We start from the raw sequence: 22,808 nt of genomic DNA, 5'->3' as shown, positions 1-22,808 counted from the left end.
GCTGTGCTAGTGCTGGTCTTGAGGCCACCAGCTGTTCTAGTGAGATGAGGCTGCCTCTCCCAAAATCCTGTCTGACAAAGAAAATGCCACATCTCAAATGGTGCCTGACCTCACGTGGGCAAAAACTGCAATCAACATTCAAAGCTTCAGTCAAAATCAGTAAATCTGTATTCTTGCCACTTAAGCTTTTTGGATCTTTTTAATTTAATGTGAAGCAGGGTGCCCTGTATTATATTGTTACTTGATTTTGATTCTTAGAGGGATTCGAATTTAAACCACAAGAAAAGAAGTTCTTCACACTATTTCAGTGCATTTGAGAGTTTAGAATCTCATTTCTACTGGTCATAAATTATATTGCATGTGAGGCAGTTAGCTCCTTTGGGTTTATTCTATAGAATAAGTAAGATGAAGAACATGATGGCCCTGAGGGAAGTTTTCTGTCTTTCCCTTTTTCCATTCCTGTTCATCTATGGCAGCAGATAGCCTTGCTAGATGCCCTACCATCATCCCTTGGTATTTTTAAACAACGCTGAAGCTCCGTAGGGTTAGGTACTCCAGGACCGGTTTAGAAGAACAAAGACCATGCCAGATGGCTCTCACCTGCTGCTCCTTGTTGACGGGCACAACTTAAAACATTTTGTTGTAATGCACTGGCCATATGGTTTTGTGCATTGTTGATGCAAAAATCATATTTTGTGCACAAATCGATGCCAAATTTATTTTAAGCTCTGGAAGTAAATGCTCTGGTCCACTTCCTTTTTTTTTTTCTCTTACAGATGTTATGTATAATGGAGAAATGAATGAAAAGATAAAGTTACTATATAAGCTGCATATCCCACCAGGTAAGAAATCTGAAAGGGAATGAATACCTATTCCCCCCCCCCCAAAAAAATCTCTTCCTTAAAGCTTTTGGGAAAAGGCTGCTTAATGACCAACCTGGCTTCCTTCAGCTGGGAGCATATAGGATGTGCATTGCTAGTTAGGCTCATTGAGCTTTAAAAATTACTCCAGTGAAAAGATTTTTGCCTTGCATTCCTAGATACACAACATCAAGGCTCACATCTGCTTCATTTAGGGTTCATTTAGGACATTGAGTCCATCATCAGTAAATTTGCTGGTGACACCAAGCTGGGGGCAGGAGTTGATCTGCTGGAGGGTAGAGAGGCTCTGCAGAGGGACCTTGACAGGCTGGACAGATGGGCAGAGTCCAAGGGCGTGAGATTGAACACATCCAAGTGCCGGGTTCTGCACATTGGCCACAGCAACCCCATGCAGAGCTACAGGCTGGGGTCAGAGTGGCTGGAGAGCAGTCAGGCTGAGTGGGACCTGGGGGTGCTGGTCGACGGTAGACTGAACATGAGCCTGCAGTGTGCCCAGGCAGCCAAGAGGGCCAATGGCCTCCTGGCCTGCATCAGGAACAGTGTGGCCAGCAGGAGCAGGGAGGTCATTCTGCCCCTGTACACTGCACTGGTTAGGCAGCACCTTGAGTCCTGTGTCCAGTTCTGGGCCCCTCAGTTTAGGAAGGAGGTTGACTTGCTGGAACGAGTCCAGAGAAGAGCAACAAAGTTGGTGAGGGGTTTGGAACACAAGCCCTACGAGGAGAGGCTGAGGGAGCTGGGGTTGCTTAGCCTGGAGAAGAGGAGACTCGGGTGACCTTATTGCTCTCTACAACTACCTGAAGGGAGGTTGTAGACAGACGGATGTTGGTCTCTTCTCCCAGGCAGCCAGTACCAGAACAAGAGGACACAGTCTCAGGCTGCGCCAGGGGAGGTTCAGGCTGGATGTTAGGAAGAAGTTCTCTACAGAGAGAGTGATTGCCCATTGGAATGGGCTGCCTGGGGAGGTGGTGGAGTCGCCATCCCTGGAGGTTTTCAGGAGGAGACTTGATGGGGTGCTTGGTGCCATGGGTTAGTTGTTTAGGTGGTGTTGGATTGGTTGATGGGTTGGACGCGATGATCTTGAAGGTCTCTTCCAGCCTGGTTTATTCTATGTATTCTATGTATTCATTCAGCGATCTTTTGCAGCCAATTACATGCTACTTCTAGACAAAATACAAACCGAAATAAGGTTTTTGGAAGGCTCATACTTTGTGTATATTAGAACCCCCACTTTTTCCCTTCTTGACAAAATTCTCTGGTAGTTGCCCTGTGCAAAGTTTTTAACTAAGTGTGCCATTCATGGCAAACTTCCAACTCTCACTGCAGCTCACACCTTAGTTACATTGACAGAATGATTTAATGAAATAGTTTTAAAAGACACACCTTTGCCCAGGTCCTTTGCTTCCTTCAAATATGCACATTTTGAAAGCATAACTAACCATTATGCACCAGTCAAGGGGTTATTTGTTATGTTTGTTTACTCTTTGTTTTTGGATAGCTCTCACAGAAAATGACCGAGACAGCCACTCGCCATTAAAATCTCCCTTGCTGTCCACGTCAAGACCGCTCGTCATTGGAAAATCAAACGGTATGGCCTAAGTGTTTCTCTAGTGTGGATGCACAGAAGATAATCACATTCCCAGTGTTAACCCTACTCTGTTCTGTCTGCTTTCTAGGGTTTATTTTGAAATGTGTCAGTTTACTCCAGTGAGTTGAACACTAATTCTTCTTTTTGTGGCTCTCTCTAAAAAGGTGATGCAGTAGATTACCAAAAGCAGTTGAAGCAGATGTTGAAGGATCTTGCCAAAGAAAAAGATACTAGAACTGAAAAAAACCTGCCAAAAATGACCCAGGTATGTGCAAGAGAGGCTGTAGTCTGTTTTACAAGAGGTGGAGAGTGCTTAAAAATCAGATGACTGAATGCAAGTGTTAGTCTCCTGACAAAGTAACTTCAAACTGAGTTTAGATTCATCCTTTAGATATATCAAGAACTCTGATCCAGAGAGGCATTTAAAAACTCTCAGCTACTTTTCTCACATCTCCACCTCCTCAGACTGGCTGGTGTGAATAGAGAACATGTCATACTCGCCCTCACCTGCAGTGTAGCAGTCTGGAAAAGAGGCTCACACAGGCTGGAAAAAGTCCTCCTCCCAGGCCTGAAGAATTCCCAAGAATGTGTATTGCTGCTCTGTCTTCCCTGACCTCCTCTCCACCAAACAAGCAACTTCTTTGGAAAGTAATCCATCACCCAGTGAGATTTGCCCAGTCTTAGCTAAATACTGACTAAAATTAAATGAAGGACAGCTGAAGGTTCTCATCATCCTAACATCTCTTCCCCAGTTCCAGCAGAGCAGTCTGTGTTTTTGGCACAAGAAAATCTACTGGAGGGAAGAGAGTCTTGTATTAATTGTGTTATTGAAATTTTTTGTGGTTTCACTCTCATCTTTACTCAGTGGAAGAAAGTCAGAGAAATAGGGGACACAGTCTCAAGCTGTGCCAGGGGAGGTTTAGACTCGAGGTGAGGAAAAAGTTCTTCACTGAGCGAGTCATTCGTCATTGGAATGTGCTGCCCAGGGAGGTGGTGGAGTCGCCGTCCCTGGAGGTGTTCAAGGGGAGATTGGATGCGGCACTTGGTGCCATGGTCTAGTCATGAGGTCTGTTGGGACAGGTTGGACTTGATGATCCTTGGGGTCTCTTCCAACCTTAGTTATACTGTGATACTGTGATATTTCTAACATAGTCTTTTGAGGTAAAACGTGAGCTTTTAAAAGATTGACTGCCAAAGTTCACTCCTACTGTGGTGATAGGTTGGACTCGATGATCTTTGCGGTCTCTTCCAACCTTGGTGATACTGTAATGAAACAAATGGACGAATGTGCAAAGATGGGACTATGCCCAGAATCCCCTCTGGTGTTGCTAAATACAGGCTTATATGGGTGGCATGCTCAGTAAGGCCACATTACCCTCACAAAAGCATCACTTACCTGAGCTTCCTGCTGCCCTTTCCACCCTCAACTAGCATGAGTGTATGAAACTCCAGGGCTCACAGATTTCATAATAGGATATGGAAACATCTTCTAGACTGATAATCATCTGTGATGGGTGAGCAAGGGAAGGAGAGATGGGCAGGAAAGATGTCTGAATTTTGTTAGTAGAACAGATGGGGGGGAATAGGAGAGAAACAAGGGAAGTTGCTTGCAGGTCTGTGGATGGCTGCTTCTCTGTTAACGGCCACCAGTAACAGCTCCTGTCCCTTGCCTCATGTCTCACTTGCCCTTTGATCATCTGGGAAGTTCTGATCTCATTCATCAAAGCCACAAAATGCTTTCATGCTCTGTTCACTTTTTGATTTGCAGCACTAAGGCTTCCTAGCTTCAGTGACAGCTGAAATGGCTTCACTAGCAGTTCTTGGAAAGCAGGCAGTTGTAAATGAGCACATGAATATACACAGCGTCCTTTGCAGCGCTGCACCCTCACCCAGCTCCTGCAGCTACCCAGAGTGGTGGTGCAGGAGTTTGATTTTGGTTCTTCGTCCTTTACAGAGGGAGTTCATTCAGTTCTGCAAAACCTTATATAGCATGTTTCATGAAGATCCCGAGGAGAACGATTTGTATCAAGCCATTGCCACTGTGACCACACTGTTACTTCAGATTGGAGAAGTAGGACAAAGAAACACCAGCCTGGGGAGCGGATCAGATGAGTTCACTGAGGACTTGCAGCCTGAGGCCTCTGCTTCAGACCAGGATGCTGTTTTTACTGACACTGTGAAAAGCCCTCACAAAGACTCACAGCTTTCACCTGTGACTGAAGGGGACTGGACCGTCTCTTTTGAACACATTTTAGCGTCCCTCTTGACTGAACAGTCTTTAGTTAACTTCTTTGAAAAACCCATAGAACTGAGGCCAAAACTTGAGAACGCAAAGTTAAATCAGTACAGCCTCAAAACAAATGGAATGAGCTGCCAGTCACGGGGTGAACATACAAAGCTAAACACACAGTAGCAGCAAACGGTGAAAATGCACTGAAACGATGCCAAAGCACATACTGTAAAAGGCTTTCAGTTAGCAGTGGACTTCTGAGAAACAATTTGTTGGTTTGTGGTTTTAAGAGCTTTAAAAGCTAAAGGGTGTGTAGGTTTGTTTGAGCTATTGATTTATTAATCATGTTCCTGTCTTGAATGTAAAAGGAAACATCTGTCTACAGTATGAAGACACCGAAGCCCTCTTCCACCCTGGGACAGCAGAGGCAGGCTCCAGTAGTCCTTTTGGGGTTTTGTTTTTGTTTTGTTTGTTTTTATACAGGGGAAAAAAACCTCTCAGCTACTGTCTGCAGTTTGTTTGGGTTGCCTTTTTTTGCACTAATACTGAAAACTGTTTCAATGCTGGTAATTGAAACTATTTTAATATATTTGATTGTATCCCAATTTTTATGTCTCGCTGAAATGTCAAGTGTACATGGACTCTGCTTCTGATGTTGGTCTGTGAAAACATGCACTTTTCAATAAACCCTTTTTGTACTAGACTTGTATTGGCAGCCTTTATTGATTTATGCAAGGTAAGTGCCTTCAGTCTTACTTCATTGAACAAATCCCCTAAGCTAGCACACTCAATTAATTCACTGGTCAGAGCCCTGTATTTCAGTGTAGTGCACAGACCTGCCCAGGAGAAGCCTACTGATTGTATCTAGGAGACCAGTGGGGAATCACACACAGGGAGTTACTTTATCCACAAGACAATAACTACATGAAGTATTGGTCCAACAGTTTTTTGGGTGTTGCTTTTGTTTTGTTGTTGGGGTTTTTTGGGGGGGTTGTGTGGGTTTTTGTGTTGTTGTTAGGCCTTAATAATTAAAGTATCAGTGTGGTGGCTCTTTATTCCCATAGGAACAAAACAAAAACACTAGGAACATTCAAATGTTCTTATTCCATTCACATCTGCAGTATCTTAAATAAAAATTATACCATTAGATCATAGAGCAGGATCATGGAATTGTTTTGATTGGAAGAGACCTTTAAAATGACCTTCAAGTCCATTAATTCAGCACTGCCAGATCACCACTAAACCATGTCCCTAAGCACTACATCTACTAGTATTTGAAGTAACCTCCAGGGATGTTGACTCCACTATTTCCCAGGTGGTAGAATCCCAAAGAAAGCAAGATACTTTTAAGATGATGTCACCTACTCAACTCAGTGCTTCATGGATGAGAGTTTGAAGAGACTGACAGTAAAAAAATACCAACTTGGGAATAAACTTTTTTTTGGTCATTTTATTGTAATGAAAATCAGTTTAATTTTCATCCACATTGACTGTCTGTAGACCTGCAAAACAAGAAAATGTATCACCAATTACTAGGCCAATTCCCTTTATGTATATGCAAGTCTTAACAAAAACCATAACTAGTTTCAAAGCCAGTTTGCTGATCTACTGCAGGAAAAGCAAACTACATAGGCAAGTATTCCACCAAATGCTAGAACAAGACCTCTCTGTTAAATCAGTTCTGCAGATAAGATACTTCTCAGAAGATGGGCAGAAAAAGGAAAACAAACCTTAAAACTACCCTATGAACTATGGCCAACCTTTTTTTTGGTCTCCCCAAAATTACTAAGTTCTGTATTTATGTTTGAATTCTGCTCAGGCCATCTAATGGTCCTATTCACTACAGCAGAGCTAGTTTAAGGCAGCAGCCTGACCCCTTCAGCATGCTTATCATCTGAACTTTGCATCACAGGATGGGCTGTCCTGCTTTGCTACTTGTTCAGAGAAACACAGCACGGAGCAAGAGGGACAGCGTGCAACCTTACCTTTGAATGTTGTGACTGGTACATAGGTAACCAGCGTGTACAGCTTGTTTGGTGAATCTTCATCCTCGTTGCGCTTTCTGGACAAGCGCACACGGATACGATAAGGAACGTTCCTAAAATGAAGACAGCAGATTAGTTTTCAGTAAAATACATATTAATAGCTGTTAATTGAGAATGTATTTGCTCTAAGGTTACTACCCCACCTCAAATTCTTAAGCTTTCCCTGCTTGTGAAAAAATAGGGCGAGTCAAATCTGTTTTTATCTCAGCATCGTAACAAGAGTGGAATCCTGTACCTTCGAGATGGAGCTTTTTGTTTTCTTTTGCTCTTAGTTTTTAGGTAAGCAGGTAAGATTTAACTGAGCCTTGAGGAAGATGAATCCAGTGGGAGCATGAAGCAGAAGTGCATCATCAGTCCACTACTGATCCAGGAAATACACTATTAAGATGATCATGAAGCACAGCATGAATATGATCAGCCAGCAGCTGTTACTGACAAGCATTTCTTGCAAGGTGAAAACACCCTGTTCATCGGTTCTGAAAGCCTGAGGCCCTTTGCAGTCTCAGTACTGCCCAATCTGTACATCAGGAGTTGTGGAAATTCTAGTGAGCTTCAGACCTTGACCAAAATGTTTTTGTGACCATAGGACTAAGAAACCTTTCTTCCTCATGAAGACCATGGGACCACAACTAAATTGCTTAGCTGACTCTGTCTGTAATAGGCAAGTCTTAGCTTAGTGTCCTCCCCAAAACACACTGCTGATGAGGGAAGGCACAAAATGATTTGTTCAAATAATTCTTCAGTAACTTCCCACTTAAGTGAGTTCAGGATTTTGGGAAGCTCCTGCTCAGTCTGTGGAGGATCTTCCTCCCTGCTGTGCATTCTCAAGAGCATACTTACTCAATCAGATGGATGTAGCAATTCAGACACAGGAACTCGCTTCAATTTACTCTTGAAAGCATTTTTCACAACTTCACTCAAATCACTATCATACTAGCTAACATAGTGGGTTTTGCCTATCTTGGTCCTTCCAGAGGAACATACTAGTGAAAACTGCAGCTAAATTCACTCTGGATAGACATCATGACTCTTTGCTCCATAAACCACACTTCTACCAGTTAACAAGGAAGTCTTGGTTAGCAGCCTCGCTACTAAGCTCTGAAGTTATGCTGTCACTTGGCTCAATTGCTACTTCCTCATTGGTCATGAATTGGAACAGCTCAACAGGAAGGACAAAGAACCCCTGCCCAGAAGACCCACTAACTCAGTCCCACTCTGGTTTTGAAGGGTTGGCCTAAGCACACAACTCCATGTGAAGGACTGTAAATATGTCATAGGTTAGACTTAGGAATATTCATTCCTGCAAGACATGGTTTAACACAAAGGTTTGTGTGCATCCAGTACAGCACTCACAGTATTAATCTTTACCAGACAAACTTCAGTTATGGTTTAAAAGGTGCTGTTCTTCACAGGAGTCCTCGTGGACAATCTATATACCAGTCAAATCAGCTCCCTCAATACCAATGATTCAACAGAATCTGTAATTTTTTGGCCCACAAACAACTCATCATTTGTACTTCCAAGGCAAGATGAATGGCTCTGTTTAAAACATTTCATAATTTCCTTGCATAGCATTTATGAATTCAGCATGCTTCGAAACCTAATCCTCCTCAGAAACATTACACACAACCCAGGTACCAGCCTGAGACTGTAGGTTTCACTAGAAAGACATGTTTCCAAAATCTGCCTGCTGCAACATGGATTTGGGTTCTACAGTACTACAAAATCCCAAAGCCTTTCTCTGCCCCCACCATCCACACCTAAACCTGCATTCCTTCTTTCCTTTGCTTTATTCTTACTGGAGGTAAAAGAAGGTTTCAATTCCAGAGTTTAACAGAGCTTTGCTACACACAAACACTGAAGGAGCTGGCCAGAACACAAAGGCGACAGGAAGATTAGCTTGCCTTGCACACTGTAAGAAAATGCAAATACTGCAAGATGTATACATATTTTTCTACTCCTTCCAAGTCCCACACCTCCACATACACAAAGTTCTTCCTCGCCCAGTACGAGGAGTGGCAGAAACCCACCTTATTCCTTTAGCCCAGACGGCTTTGTTCAGTCTGGTGTCAATGCGAACATCGGGAGTCCCCATCTCCTTCATGGCAAATTTACGGATTTCCTTGAGAGCACGCGGTGCTCGTTTCTTGAAGCCCCTACAATAAACACAAGAGCCACTTCTTTACCTTCAGGAAACTGACAGCACCAGACACGTGTTGCAGCACCCTGCCACTGAGATTCTCAATACATGCCATCCACAGAACTCTGTTCAACAGCAGTTCAACAGCTGCATCATAGAATGGTGTGACCGTTTGACACTGTGCCTTTAAGGACAAACAGTGCTGAGACACTGGCTAAATGTTTTCGGTACTAGAACCAAAACATTCTGATATTCTGAACGAATTACATTGGTTGATAAACAAAAATGCAGCTTTAGATTGTGAAGCAGTTGGAATTTTTTTTTCCTCAGTTCAGTTCAGTTTGGGAGTTGGGGGAGTTGGGGTTTCAGCCTGTTCTCCCTGCCTGCTTCTTCTGCGAACTGCTGGAGTTGGCCTTCAGATAAGCAAAAACTAATCCTGCATGGGCTTGTGAAGCTTACTAACAACTCTTTTCCTTAGTAACTTGCCTTTCTTTCTCTCTAACCCCTTTTTGGAGAAAAAGGGAGGTAGGGGGGGAGAGAGGGGGTTCTAAGGAGGGGATCCCTCCTTCGGGGAGGGATTTTTGTTGTGTTATTTCTCTTTGCTGTGTATTTCTGTGTATATATTGTAAATACCTGTATATATTGTGTTATATATAACCTGCTTTCCATATATGCTTGTAAATATATAGCTTGCTCTTCGACTGGGCTAGTTGTGGTTTCTTACTCTGTGGAGGAGGGAGAGCTAAGCCCTCTCTCAACCTACCACAAATGGCTATACCTTTACTCTGGTAGGCAGCTGCCAATCTTGATGTCTGTGCCTGACAGGAACCATGTATATTTGCACAGAGTAATTTCAGTAGTATTTTCCAGCTACAAAAACTCCCAGATCTTAAGTCTTACTCAAACATGTTAACATTAAAACTTATCACAGTATTACCAAAGCGATCAGAGCTTTCATAGATACTCTGAATAAAAAGCCTAGGAGAAAAGCAGTGACACAAACTTGTCAGAATTTTATCAGCATTGAAATAAAGAGCAGAGGAACGAACCGATGATACTCTGAGTAATTGCTTCTGCTAACCAGTATTTGATGGTTGCATTCTTACCTTAGCAGGACCGCACTGATACTAGCACAAGAATGGCTTGTCTCATGGCTATTATGGACAGATTCTGCATGCCTGGACATTACATTAGAAGCTACAGCTGCACCATATCACACCCACTCTATGACATAAGACTAGTGTCAGTAGTGTCCAAGGTCCCACAGTGGGCTACTGTTAGTATTATCTACACACCGCTGTCGATATTTAGTATTAGAAATCAGGAGTGGGCAAATGATTACAAGCAAGACAAGCATCACACAAAAAGCGTTTCATCCATAGCACTATTGCCTGAACTGAGAATAATCCCAAAATGAAAGTGGACAGCAGGATCATCAGTGTCCAAACCAGACTGAAATGCCAGAAACAAGCAACAGGCAAGGCCAGAACACCTTACTACCATTTAAAGTACTCTATCCTGCCACCCTCATCCACATCTTTGCAATAGCCCACTGCCTCATTTCTCTCCTACTCTAACTTCAGCAATTTCACCAATTGTTTTGATTCAGATATAGTCTTCTTCCACATGATTTCAGCCATACACACACCAAGGGAATCCAAGGGAGACAGCAAATTCTTCCAAGCACTCACCTGTATGAGGTTCTGCATTTGGCCAGGTAAAAAGCATTATTCTCCTCTACACGGAATAAACATTGTTGAACACCAATCATACCCCAATTTACAACTTGCACAGCTCAGTGATAAGCATGGAGGCAGTCATCTGATTACTACAATTTTAATTCCTAAAACTCATTACAGCAGGCTAAACTTTAAACTTTGCTTGGGAAAGTATGACAGCCTGTACAGAGAGTAACAAATAGCTCTACCTTCATACTAAGCCCAGGAACACTCGCAAAAAAAGAAGCATGCTTGTCCCCAAAAGCCAAGTATAAGCCCGGACAGATACAGAGCTATTTCCTTGGGACACAACTGTCGCACACGGAGCTAAAACATCAGGTGTCAGCTTGCACCCGTGCCGGTAAGGACTGTGGTTCCTGGCTGTTTAAAATCTACCAGACCCACTTTCACATACTGCATTACCTAAGGCCAACGTCACTGATGAAAAAAGAACTTACACGCCATGGATGCGCTTGTGAATGTTGATGGTGTATTCCCTAGTCACCACCTCGTTGATGGCAGAGCGTCCCTTCTTCTTCTCACCACCTTTCTTTGCAGGAGCCATCTGTGCAACACTGAAAAATACCCGTGCACGGATCAAATGCAAACCCAGCTTCTCTCAGGATTTTCCCACCACCCTTCCCTCCCATCGTCACCAGCTCCTTATCCCACAACACCCACACGGGGAAATGTTTTTAAACTTCATTCATTCCCAGTGGCATACCTGTTGCAGATTTTATACAGCAAGTTTTCAGCGTGACGTTATGTTTTATCTCCCTGACAGGAGCACGACCACTTCCTTAAGCACCTCTAAGGCAACCCCAAACAGCTTCTACTTGTCCAAGCCCTTTTCTCCCTCAAAGCCCTGCTCAGGCAGGCAGCTCAGCCCGTCCCGCAAAGACAATGCCAGAGAGGCTCCTTTCAGCAACTGACGGCGGCCTACGGCTTCCCTCTCCTTCGCCAAAGCCCAGCAGAGGCCGTAACCCCCTACGGGTGCTCCGCAGGCCTGGTAAGGATGGGGGGGCAGAGAGATGGGCCCCAGCCTCACCGAACGCACACCCACCGCGAGGTACCACCCACCGCCTCCCGCACCAAACCGTTCCCCGCGCCGGGCCAGGCTGAGGATTCCCTCCGCCGCAGGGTCTGCAAGGCGGATGAAAGCCGATTCAGCAGACCGACCCTCGTAACGCTACTCACCCTGCCCGGGCCTACACCGGAAAGGAGGGCGCAAGGGACTGTGGGAGCGAAGATCCCTTCCGGGACGGGAGTAAAGGCCAACCGCGCCGGCGCCAACCCAAGGCGAGCGCCGGGCGAAAGAAGGGAGGAAGGAGACGCATGCGTGCGGGCTGTGGGCGGGGAGCGTGGGCGTGCTGGGCGGTACGGGGCGTGCTGGGCGGTACGGTGCGTGCTGGGCGGTACGGGGCGTGCGGTACTGGGGCCGAGCCGTTGTGCTGTTGGGGCTGCCTGCTTCTTGGAGCTGTCTGCTGCCGGGGTGGGGTTAGGCTGCTGACCGCGAAGGCAGCTGCCCCCATCTCTCCCGACATGAGACCTGCTTCTGGTGCAGCCTGGAGCCTAAGCCCCGAGGTGGGGTTGGGACTGGCCGTCCCTCGGGTGGCTCCCTACCCCCGTCCCTCCCTCTCTCCCTGTCTCCCGCCCAGAAATCTTTGAAGGCGGTGCGTTGTATGCGGAGGTCGGCTAGGGGTGTAGTTGTGCTTTTGGCAGGCAGGTTACCTTGTTAAGATCTGTAGCTCCTCCTCTTGGGACGGAAACGGGAACACCTCCCCTCTGAGGAGAGGCTGAGCGAGTTGGGATTGTTCTGCCTGGTGAAGAGAAGCCTCTGGCGAGAGCTTAATGCAGCCTTTCAGCACTTACAGGAGGGCCTACAGGAGATAGAGCGAGCAGCTGTTCATCAGGGGGTGTAGTGATAGGATGAGGGACAACGGTTTAAAACTGAAGCTTTAGAGTCGATAGTAGGAATTGTTCACTGTGAGGGTTGTGAAGCACTGGAACAGGTTGCCCAGAGTTGTTGATACTCCCTTTGCAGAATTGTTCAGGTTGTATGGGGCTTTGAGCAACCTGGTCTAGTGGAAGGTGTCCCTGCTCACGGCGTGTGTGGGGTCAGAACCAGATGATCTGAAGATCAAGTCCCTTCCAACACAAACCATTCTATGATTCTATTCCAGCATGAGGCAGTAGTTCATAGTAACCGTGCTGTCTGGCCACCTGCTTAGGAAATGACCCACGGTGAGTGATTATGTTGCAGCAGGCCAGATCTGGGCTATAATGAACTAGAACCACCCAGCCCTGTGAAAAGGACTGGTAGTGCATTGTGTGCAGTGGGCAAAAAGTACAATAATCTAAGCCTGGAATCTATGTACAGGAAAGAAATGAGACAGAACATAAAAAACTAGGTATTGACACAAATCTCTTCTTGCAAATGCAAGAACTGAACTTCTGAACTATATAATAAATCAGCTTATTAAAAGGTCACCTCACCCTGCTCACAGCTTTTCCCTGTTAACTTAGAGTATTGCTGGTTTCAGAAATATAAATGTTTACTCTGACACTGAGCTTGGTGTGAACATACCTACTGGCAGCCAGGAGAGGGGTGTGTTATAACTGCCCCTGAGAGTAAAACAGATTCTTAAATGAATTTTCTCTTCCTGCGACTTCCATCATAGCAACTGAGACCCATGAAGCGCTGCTTCCACAGGTACTTCCTCAGATGTGTTCATATTCCTTCATTGCCTCTTTCCTACATGAACTTTTTGGGCAACAGATGTGTTCATATTCCTTCATTGCCTCTTTCCTACATGAACTTTTTGGGCAACAGATTTTCTTCCTTCTGCTTTCCAGAATAAGCCCTTAACAGGAGTGAGTGGAATTTGTGAAGTTAGTGTCAAACTTGGCCATGAGGTCTTCACTTAGATTTGTATATAGTTAATGGAAGGAGAGAGGTTCTTTCAAACATTAAGTGAAACCACCTTAGAGTTTAGCTGTTTCATCTTCATCTGGTGGGGTCACTCTTGCTTCACTGAATACAGGAATTTAAAGAGATGAGGAGCAGGCTAACTCAACTGGTACCTAAAGTTAGCAATAGAACCAGTTTCTTGAGACCAGCTCTGACCTCTAAACACTTTTTAGAGACCAGATCCTTGATTCCATCCCTCATCCTCCATAAATGTAGTAAAACAGGGATTGTATGAACTAAAATACATATGCACCGTGCTAGCAGTCAGTCTTGCGGTGGAAGCAGCAGGGACATTTTGCTAGTGGGTTTCCTGCAGGAGATTGTTTTATCAGAACTCAGGGCAAATGAACTTTCAGAAAGTTTGCTTTTACCATTTCCAGCTCTCAGTCCTATTATCTCTGTTGTTCCTCTATGGCATAGAAATCAGAGCTAAACACCTGGGACCTGATGATGTGATCCCTGATACAGAAAGACAGCATGATCTGCACTCTCTTGAAGCTAATGCTGGGTGGAGTGTTTGCAAACTGCCCTGAGGGCCATCCCTTCTCAGTCTTAATGCTGTGAATGAAACTATTACTGTGCTCAGTTATCCACCTCATACTGTGTTGGAGATGGCTGATCCTGCAGCAGAGCCAGCAGAGGGAAAGCACACCTGTACCGTGGCTGCTCTCTCCTGTAGTCACTTTGAATTTAATGTGAAAAAGAGTCTGTACAAAGATGCCAAAGTGGGAACCAGACCCTCTGCACTGTAGACATGGTAGCAGTTCCAGCAGAGACAGGACAGCAATATCTTAAAACACTGAGGGTGAACACAGGTCAAAGCCCTGGTTCTGTGCTGGGTCAAACTGTTCTTTAAACCATCTGGTTTGTCCTAATCCAGACTTGTTTGGTTGGAAAGACAGAGGTGCCTGAGATCAGCCAGGCAGAGAGGGACCTGGGGGGTGCTGGTCAATGGTAGACTGAACATGAGCCTGCAGTGTGCCCAGGCAGCTAAGAGGGCCAATGGCATCCTGGCCTGCATCAGGAACAGTGTGGCCAGCAGGAGCAGGGAGGTCATTCTGCCCCTGTACACTGCACTGGTTAGGCCACACCTCGAGTACTGTGTCCAGTTCTGGGCTGGGCCCCTCAGTTTAGGAAGGAGGTTGACTTGCTGGAACGAGTCCAGAGAAGAGCAACAAAGTTGGTGAGGGGTTTGGAACATAAGCCCTACGAGGAGAGGCTGAGGGAGCTGGGGTTGCTTAGCCTGGAGAAGAGGAGACTCAGGGGTGACCTTATTACTCTCTACAACTACCTGAAGGGAGGTTGTAGACAGATGGATGTTGGTCTCTTCTCCCAGGCAACCAGTACCAGAACAAGAGGGCACAGTCTCAGGCTGCATCAGGGGAGGTTTAGGCTGGAGATTAGGAGGAAGTTTTACACAGAGAGAGTGATTGCCCATTGGAATGGGCTGCCTGGGGACGTGGTGGAGTCAGCATCATTGGAGGTTTTCAGGAGAAGACTTGATGGGGTGCTTGGTGCCATGGGTTAGTTGTTTAGGTGGTGTTGGATTGGTTGATGGGTTGGACGCGATGATCTTGAAGGTCTCTTCCAACCTGGTTTATTCTATGTATTCTATGTATCTTTAAAGTTTTGAAAGAGCATAAAATGAGCTGTCTTGCTTAGCAGCTAATCTAACTTGCTGAGCTATCATTCTCAGTGACAAAGATCCCATAGGATAACACTTGGTTTTGGTAATGGGGTGCCAAACACTCTGCAAGGCTACGGTAGTAAAAACCTAAAGTGAATCACATAGTTGAACAGCCACAGGCAAATATGTGCAAGTCCTGCAATAAAGCCTTTTGGCTATTTTATTTTATTCTACAAATAAAGACAATTGTCCATCATTTAATGGGAAAAAAAAATAATAATAGTTTGGGTTGTATATAGCATGAAACAGTAGTTCCCTTCACCAAAACATTTCTAATTCATTAGTTTATTACAAAATATCCACTCACAAAAAAAAAAGCACAAGCACAATCGTCATACTTGTGAAATGAGTTGATATTTCATATACAAAATAATTTCCACATAATTCCATATAATTTTATTTCATATAGAAATAGGTCATTATTACAACAACTGTACAATACACTACTTTGCATTTAATAATTACATAAAATCTTTCTTAGAAACATATCAACAGAAAACATACAAAAAAAGCGAAAAGTGCATTTCTTTCCCCCTCCCTCCCCCCTCAAAGGAAAACTAAATCCTAAATGTTATAATGAAAGAGATATGTAATAGTCTGCAGCATCCCAAGTCAGTGGGCCAAAACACAGTGCATATTTCTCGGAGACTTGCAGTGGGTGAGTTCAGGTTGAAGAACGATCCGTGTTGTACTATTGGAGAGTTGCATGGTTGTGCTTACAATATTTCTCCTTTGCAACCACAATCCATACAGAAAACAGTCCAGTGGGGGTTGTGGTGGGGTTGGTTTCTTTGTTTGTTTGTTTCTTTTTCCCCCCAGTAATGAAGAACAGTTAGGGTAAGCTGCATAATACTTTTCAGACTCTAAACCAAGGTTATGAGCTGTAGACCATCTTCACCAATGACTGGGCTTTCTCCTCTATTGGATGTGCTGATTTGGCCACAAGAATAAGGAAACAAACTTCTCTTTACAGAAAGTGCCTAGGTTTTTTTCCTCTGTGCAGTTGTGCAAAATAATAACAATAATCATAACAAAAATAATCTCTCGTTCTCTCCTCAATAGACCTTTGACGCAGTGCTTTTCATACGCAAAAGAAGAACTGAAACAGTGAAGGCCAAGTACCTCTTGAGTCTGTCGACACTCTTTTGGAATTGCCAGGTAGCTTTCAGAGTGACACACCAAGATGGAACACCTACTCCCGTGCACCCATCAATGATGAGGCTGCACAGGATAGTGTTCCTTTTTATTTCGCTCTGCCAGTACATACTATGCTCACAAGACAACACAAATTGAATCCAGCATGCTGTAAATGTGCTGTCTGTGGCAGTCTGCGCTCTGTGGTGTACTTCTGTCATAGAGCTTTGAAAGGAATGCTTGTGCAAAAGCCAAAACAGTAAGTACAAAGTCATTCTCTTCTGCCCCATGTGCCCATTGGTTAAAGCTAATTGTGCATTGGTTGTGCTGGTGGGACTCTATCGCTGTGGCTGTGGTAAATTTGATGATTCTGATAAGCTATTGCTTCTCCGTGATGTTAGCTGCTGCTGCTGCTGCTGATACCCCATGTTTCCTTGCTGTGGTGAGTAAGGTGGCAGGAGCAAGGAATCTGGTTGCTCATTGTGCAAAGAACTTGGTGTTTGCACCTACAGATAAAATAAAATCCATCGTGGTGGTCGATTCTTTCAAATGTTAATGCTCTTCCTTCTCAGTATACAGGTTGCTGAAAGCTACTACTAGGTTGCTGGCTTTTATTTCTGGGCTTGTTTGGCATGGGGTTAGCTTACCTAATGCTAGAAGGAGTGGACATAAATCACAACAAAGAATATTACAGGTTAGGCACTGAGAAAGCTTTTCTAAGAGGAATGCACTGCCCAGGACTTGCAGGTTATCCTGAAAAGCCTGTTTAGGAACAGGATGGGCAAACACAAACATATCAGAAATTACATGGATGGACATAGAAATGAAACAGAGGATCCTAGTGTACCTCATGCCATCCTTCCTAGCCCTTCCTTTTTGTGAGTTTACAGTAGGGCATGACCTTACAGTGGTGAAGCTGATGTGGATTTTGCAGATGCTTTTACTGGGAACAGTATCTGCCATAGTTTTCTCAGTAATTCTCAGCTATGTCTCATGTCAGTAACAAGAGTTTAGCCATTTGAGGTTGATGATACTCTTTCGGTGATGCCAGTGGATATGTGATCAGGTTTTACAGACTCAGTTCAGCTCCTTTTGAGCAATATAGAAATGCCTCATTTCCTCCCTTCCCCTTTACTTTAGTATGTGTTGAATTAGGTCAAAAAATAAGTATTTTTACATCTTCAATTCACCTAGTTCTTCCAGGCAGTGTGCTCCAGTTTTATCTTCTTTGCCTTGTGGAGTGGAGAAAATATGTTAGTTTACTGAAGGGATCCAGATATCTGATCCAGATCTCATTTTATGTTGATGCTGGTAATAAAAATAATCATTTGACTCGTAAATTAAGCAAATTTTATACTGAATAAAGAGTACAGAATAAATCCTAAGGCAGCAATTTTCTCTGTCTAGAAATACACTTTAAATATACCCAGGATAATCTGATTACATTTCAAATTTACAGAATTAGTAATTTAAAATACTTTTAAATATTCTGACTGGTCTCACTGCTTCCTTGCTATATTGGAAGGGTACATGTCACTGTATCAGTGTCTTGCACATTTCAGTGTCTCTAAAATGGCCAATTTTGCCATGGTGAGGCTCCTGCTGAAACCTAGTGCCCCGTTTGCACTGCCCATTCACCTTACTGCTCTGCATGTACATTTTATGCATCATCCTCTTTGACCTACCCTACCTGCAGGTAGTGTTGTTGCTGATGCTGTTGGTGCTGGAGTTGCATAGGTGGCAGAGAGGATGGCTGGGAACGAGGTGTAGTGGCAAACCCTTGGTTTAACACTGCTTGTCCCATCAGTATGATTGGAGAGCTGCTGCTGGAAGTCTGCACTTCCAAACTTTGAAACATTTGTTGGGTTTGAGAATACCTGTGGAGGAAGCAAGCAAAACAATCAAGAATAAACTGTTGAAAACAAAGGTCTTCTCTTACGATAGGGATGAAAGGTGAAACCCCATAAATGGTTCCTAATAAAGGGTTCTTGTGCACAGGACCTGCTAATATGAATGGTGGCACTGTTGGCAGCACAGTTTTTGTCTTACTTTGTGCATGAGCTGAACTTGGAAGGAAGAACACATCTCACCTCAAAGACTATGCCACAGTTTAAATTTGTTAAAGATTCTAGCTTATGCATGCCTTCTCTTCAGCCACACCATTCACATCCCAGGCTCATTAAATTAAGTGGCCTCTGATTCTGTATTCATACGCTGAACTCTGAACTGCAGTGAGAGAGAAGTGAATACACCTCCCAGTCTGCTGCCTGGGCTCTCCTGTGACTGCATGTGGGGTGGTAAACTCTTGCAGAGAGATGGCTAGGGTCGATTATTTCTTAAGCTGCTCATATACATATTGCTAAGTATGTTCAGCAGTTCTCATCAATTCAAGCCACACTGTGGGAACAGATGAAGCCTCTGGAAGTCTTCTGGAGTGAGGAATGGGGCAGAAACAAAATACTAAGCTACTGTCACCAGTCTGCTTTTGCATAGCAAAACTTATGTATGTGTTGTTTTGTGGAAGGCTGTGGGCAAAACCACAATGGAGCTCTTGCTAAGCCAGCCTCATTCTGTTTATCCTGTGATGAGATCATAGTGTGGCATATGTTTGCTCAACAGCTGTTCAGCATTAGGGGTTAGTCAGGAATGCTACAGTTTGGGTACTTTACTTGGATGTGAGCTCCTAAAAATGTGTCCTGTGGGTCAGTAAGTCTACATGAATTGCACATCAAGCCTCTTTTACTTAGCTACTCAAAAGCAGATCTGAAATGCTGTACATTTAGACTGAACAGATATATAATCTGAAACAGTGATAGTGATGTTTAAAAAAAGAACTACTGAATACCTACATTCATGAGGTAACAGACAAAATTACTTTTCAAGTAATGAGTGCAAACAGTTGCCTGTTATTTTAGCAGTTTACAATCACATTTGGACTGATGTTTTTCATTCAAGTTTTGAGGAGACAAACGACAGAGGTGGTTTGTTAGCAGCTTTTCTGAGACTGCTCAGGTGCAGGGGCCTGTTGATTCTTTGTTCTGCTGGTGTAGCTAAGACGTATCTCCACTAGCATTACACCAGTGTCTCACTGCCCAGAGCGCAGGGGCTTTCTTGGCACCAGTGACTGCAACTGAGCCAGTGCTGACTTTCTCTCTCCCTTGGCAGGTCAGACGTTTCAGTGCTGAAGCAAGCGTCATGTGATAGAGAAAAATTCCCCCAGCCTCGGCTCGTTGAAACACCACTGGCACATTTTGTTTCTTTCTGTCATCCTTCCTGATGTGACCAGGCAGGGTAAGGCTGACCCTGACACTGGAAGGAGGCTCAGCACAATAACATGTTCTTGATATTTATAACTAGTTCATCATCTTCCTAAAGAAGGCTATTTCCCTTCAAAAGCAACTTTGATGTTTTATTTTTGACAAGTCACGTACTTAGCCTGGGATCCTGTCATGCTGAGGTCTGAAGGGTGTCTTGCATTACAGGACCCTGGCATCATGGGCTGAATAGGCTGGCTGAGCAAGAGTCTGGTACATGGAAAGAAGAAAAAGAGACACTGATGTAACAGAAGGACCACAGAAATCCCACATTTTGAAAACAAACAGGGTGCTTTCATAGGCATGGCACAAGGTTGATGGTTAGGTAATCCAAAATCAGCTAGCAGCTGGCCACTGGGATTTAATGGTTGGACTCAATCATCCAAAACGATTCTATGATTCTATGATTTCAGGAGAGTGCTATTTGTTTCGCTCCGCATAGTGGGAATGGGGATACTTGAGGTTTCTGAGCATGAGAATGTAATTTTTTTTGGTTCACGTGTCTAGCTGGACGCTGAGGTGGATCCTCCACCACCCGCTCGGGAACCTGAGGCAGTCAAGTTAAAACGGAGACACCCCACTGCCCCGGAGCTGGAGGTGAGAGGTGGCACGGCCGTCCTGACCACGCACGCAGAACCCAAAGAGAGCGGCTGGCGCTGAAGCCCAGGCCCGGCGGTCGGGCCTGGTTCTGCGTCGCTCACGGGCCGTACCGGGCTGCACCGGGCTGTACCGGACTGTACCGGGCTGTACCTGAGCTGCTGGTCGTGGCTGCAGCCGGGTCCGGGCTGGCCCGGGCTCGGGCCCGGACCCGGAGTGCCGCCCCGCGGCAGGGCGGCAGGGGGCGCCGCGGTGCCGCCGCCGGCGGGGGCTGCAGGGAACGGCTGAGGAGCGCTGCAAGCGGGGCGCCCGCTGCCAGGCGCCAGCTCCGAGCTCCTCGCCGCTTTCGGGCCCTGCAAGAGAGCGGGGAGAGAGCGAAACTTGAGCACGGCCCTGCGAGGAGAAAGCTTGAAGGCCGGGGCCGTGGCAGTGAGGCGGGGCGCAGTCGCCTTTGACTCCTGGCGATACGTCCACCCGGCTGCCGTCAGGATACCGCACACGGTAGCGTTCCTCTCGCCTGCCGTGGCTTCCATGCCCACTGCTGCCCCACGCTCCGTTCTACCGGCCTGCAAAACTCGTGGGACCAGAGCTCTGTGGAAGCACAGCCACCCCGGTCGTGCTGTCAAGAGACAAATGACACCCCATGAAGAAACAAAGAAAGGGAGGTGTGACAAGCTCTGCTGGAAAAAAAGTGAATAAACCTTATTTCAAGACCAGGTTGGATGTGGCTTTGAGCAACCTGACCTAGCAGATGATGTCCCTGCCCATGGCAGAGCGGTTGGAACTACATGATCTTTAAGGTCCATTCCAATCCAAGAAAGAAAAAACAAAGGGGTGGGGGGGAAGGTGTTTTATTTTATATGATGTTATAATTTTACTAGAGTCATTATAATGCAGGTGTGTGGCTGTTAAAAGCTACAGCTGAGAGGTCTGAAGATAATGATGCAGCTTTGTTTGCTGTACAATCAGCAGAAACAGGAGCTAAGTTTTCTGTGAAGGGAAGTACAACAGGTGAGTGGAAGAGCAAACACTGGAAATGTTGAGAAACCAGCAATAAAAATACCCCAACCCTGCCAAACCTACTAGCTGTGGCAGATCTCACCTAGTACTGAGGCTGAACTTTATTTCTGGGTGCAAGAATCTGTTATGTTTACAACCTGGGGGTCTCATATAGCTCTCAATGTTTTCCAGTTGTGTGCCACCAAAGCCGGTAAACTTTGTTGTACTGGTGGCATCTGACTGGATGCAGGGCAAGCAGGGGTACAGCTTATTCTGAGAGGTCACACTGCTTCTATTGCTAGTTTTCAGTGCAGCTGGACAGGTTTCTTTCAGGATCAACTGAAGAGCAGTGATTCATCCAGACCTTTTGCATCTCCCCTGCTTAGTTTTCAAGCTGAAACAGTTGTTCAAATAACCTTCCTGGCTAAGGTCTTTAAATAGGAATTGAAACTAAATGCTATAGGGATACCCTTTATGTGGCTGCCTTTGCATAGGAAAATAGGGATGGAAAGGCAAAGGCACACTTACAGGACTGATGTGATTTTGCTTGCTTAATAATAGCTTGGTATCTTCTTTCCATATAAATGTTTCTTAATTCAGAGAAATTATTACCTGGCTTGATACCACGCTCACTTCTCTCAGTGCTTGCTGGTTTGCTGATGGTGAGGATGCAACTTGCCCTTGAAGCTGAGGACTTGGTACAAGCTGCTGCTGAGAAATAACCCCTGACCTCTGCTGTAGCTGTTGTGACTCTGTCTGCTGAGAATTGCTGAAGCTCATGGGCACCGGTGGCTGCTGTAAGAACATCTGGAAAAGAAGGGAGGAGGGTTTATTTACGTAGCCCAGCTATCTCAGATAATGAAGACTACAGGTCTTAAATAAGGTTGTCACATTTCTGGAGTCACTGTGCATTTACTGTTAGCTGGAAATCACCTCTTTCCTATGTTGACAATTCTGTTGTCTCTTGATTTCTTGTTCTGCAACTTCATTTATTACTTGCAAACTGTGTTCTGAAGGTACAAGTCTCCTCTCTGTAGGGCAGGTATAGCCCTCATAAGGACAGTTCCCTGAATATTCACTGTGTTCTGGGGCATCCTGACCAGAATGAAGAGAGTAACTCCATGTCTTTCCAGCTCTTCCTGTCAACAAAATCAGCTTTCCTTTCAGACATGGCTGCTTTTGAATTTGTCCCTGAAAATTCAACATCTTGCATACAGTTGGGTTGTCAAATGTTTTTAATGAGGCCACAGTCAGGCCAGAGCTCTGTGTGTTGAATGGCTGTGTCCTTATCACTGAGAAGAGGTATAGACAGTCACTGGCATTTATCTGATTTCCCATCAGGTAACCGTCACTGGGTGTTCTTCCTAACCCCACCATGCTTTTGACTTGTGCAAAAGCCCTAGCAACTCCTCTGATAGTGCTTCTGTAAATGATATACTTCTCATTCTTGCATTGCAAGATAAGGCATTTATCTTTAGGAGTTGTAGGGCTTGGGAATTTTTGCCTT

General features: G+C 44.9%; 3 protein-coding genes across 8 annotated transcripts in view; 1 reads left to right on the top strand and 2 right to left on the bottom strand.

Annotated features, from left to right (window-relative positions):
• Positions 1-5,392, top strand: part of TBC1D8 (TBC1 domain family member 8) — a 56,328-nt gene extending 50,936 nt beyond the window's left edge. Inside the window, exons 17-20 of the mRNA XM_054162883.1 lie at positions 777-842; positions 2,377-2,466; positions 2,631-2,731; positions 4,421-5,392. Coding sequence (XP_054018858.1) covers positions 777-842; positions 2,377-2,466; positions 2,631-2,731; positions 4,421-4,879 — 716 coding nt within the window. The 3' untranslated portion in view covers positions 4,880-5,392. The remainder of the gene's footprint in view (positions 1-776; positions 843-2,376; positions 2,467-2,630; positions 2,732-4,420) is intronic.
• A 736-nt stretch (positions 5,393-6,128) lies between these two features.
• On the bottom strand, positions 6,129-11,922 carry RPL31 (ribosomal protein L31). The gene is made up of 5 exons (XM_009911412.2): positions 11,797-11,922; positions 11,058-11,174; positions 8,772-8,897; positions 6,682-6,794; positions 6,129-6,198 (listed from the first exon to the last, which is right to left on the bottom strand). Exons 2-5 carry the CDS (start codon positions 11,162-11,164, stop codon positions 6,167-6,169), a joined length of 378 nt encoding a protein of 125 aa, XP_009909714.1. The 5' UTR covers positions 11,165-11,174; positions 11,797-11,922; the 3' UTR covers positions 6,129-6,166.
• Positions 11,923-16,713: 4,791 nt separating this feature from the next.
• NPAS2 (neuronal PAS domain protein 2) overlaps positions 16,714-22,808 on the bottom strand; it is a 133,968-nt gene continuing 127,873 nt past the window's right edge. For 3 of the 6 annotated variants that reach the window (XM_054163175.1, XM_054163178.1, XM_054163179.1), the window contains 5 exons: positions 21,914-22,108; positions 20,456-20,655; positions 19,823-19,915; positions 18,082-18,268; positions 16,714-16,897 (listed from right to left, as the gene is read on the bottom strand). In XM_054163175.1, coding sequence (XP_054019150.1) covers positions 16,730-16,897; positions 18,082-18,268; positions 19,823-19,915; positions 20,456-20,655; positions 21,914-22,108 — 843 coding nt within the window. In that variant the 3' untranslated portion in view covers positions 16,714-16,729. Of the gene's footprint in view, positions 16,898-17,181; positions 17,624-18,081; positions 18,269-19,822; positions 19,916-20,455; positions 20,656-21,184; positions 21,293-21,913; positions 22,109-22,808 lie in introns of those variants that run through there. The other 3 variants (XM_054163177.1, XM_054163176.1, XM_054163180.1) reach the window with 3 other exon arrangements.

Source organism: Dryobates pubescens, chromosome 7, assembly GCF_014839835.1.
Source record: "Dryobates pubescens isolate bDryPub1 chromosome 7, bDryPub1.pri, whole genome shotgun sequence".
Classification (NCBI taxonomy): domain Eukaryota; kingdom Metazoa; phylum Chordata; class Aves; order Piciformes; family Picidae; genus Dryobates; species Dryobates pubescens.
The sequence above is the reverse complement of the archived record's forward strand: the minus strand, read 5'-3'. Positions and strand labels throughout refer to the sequence as shown.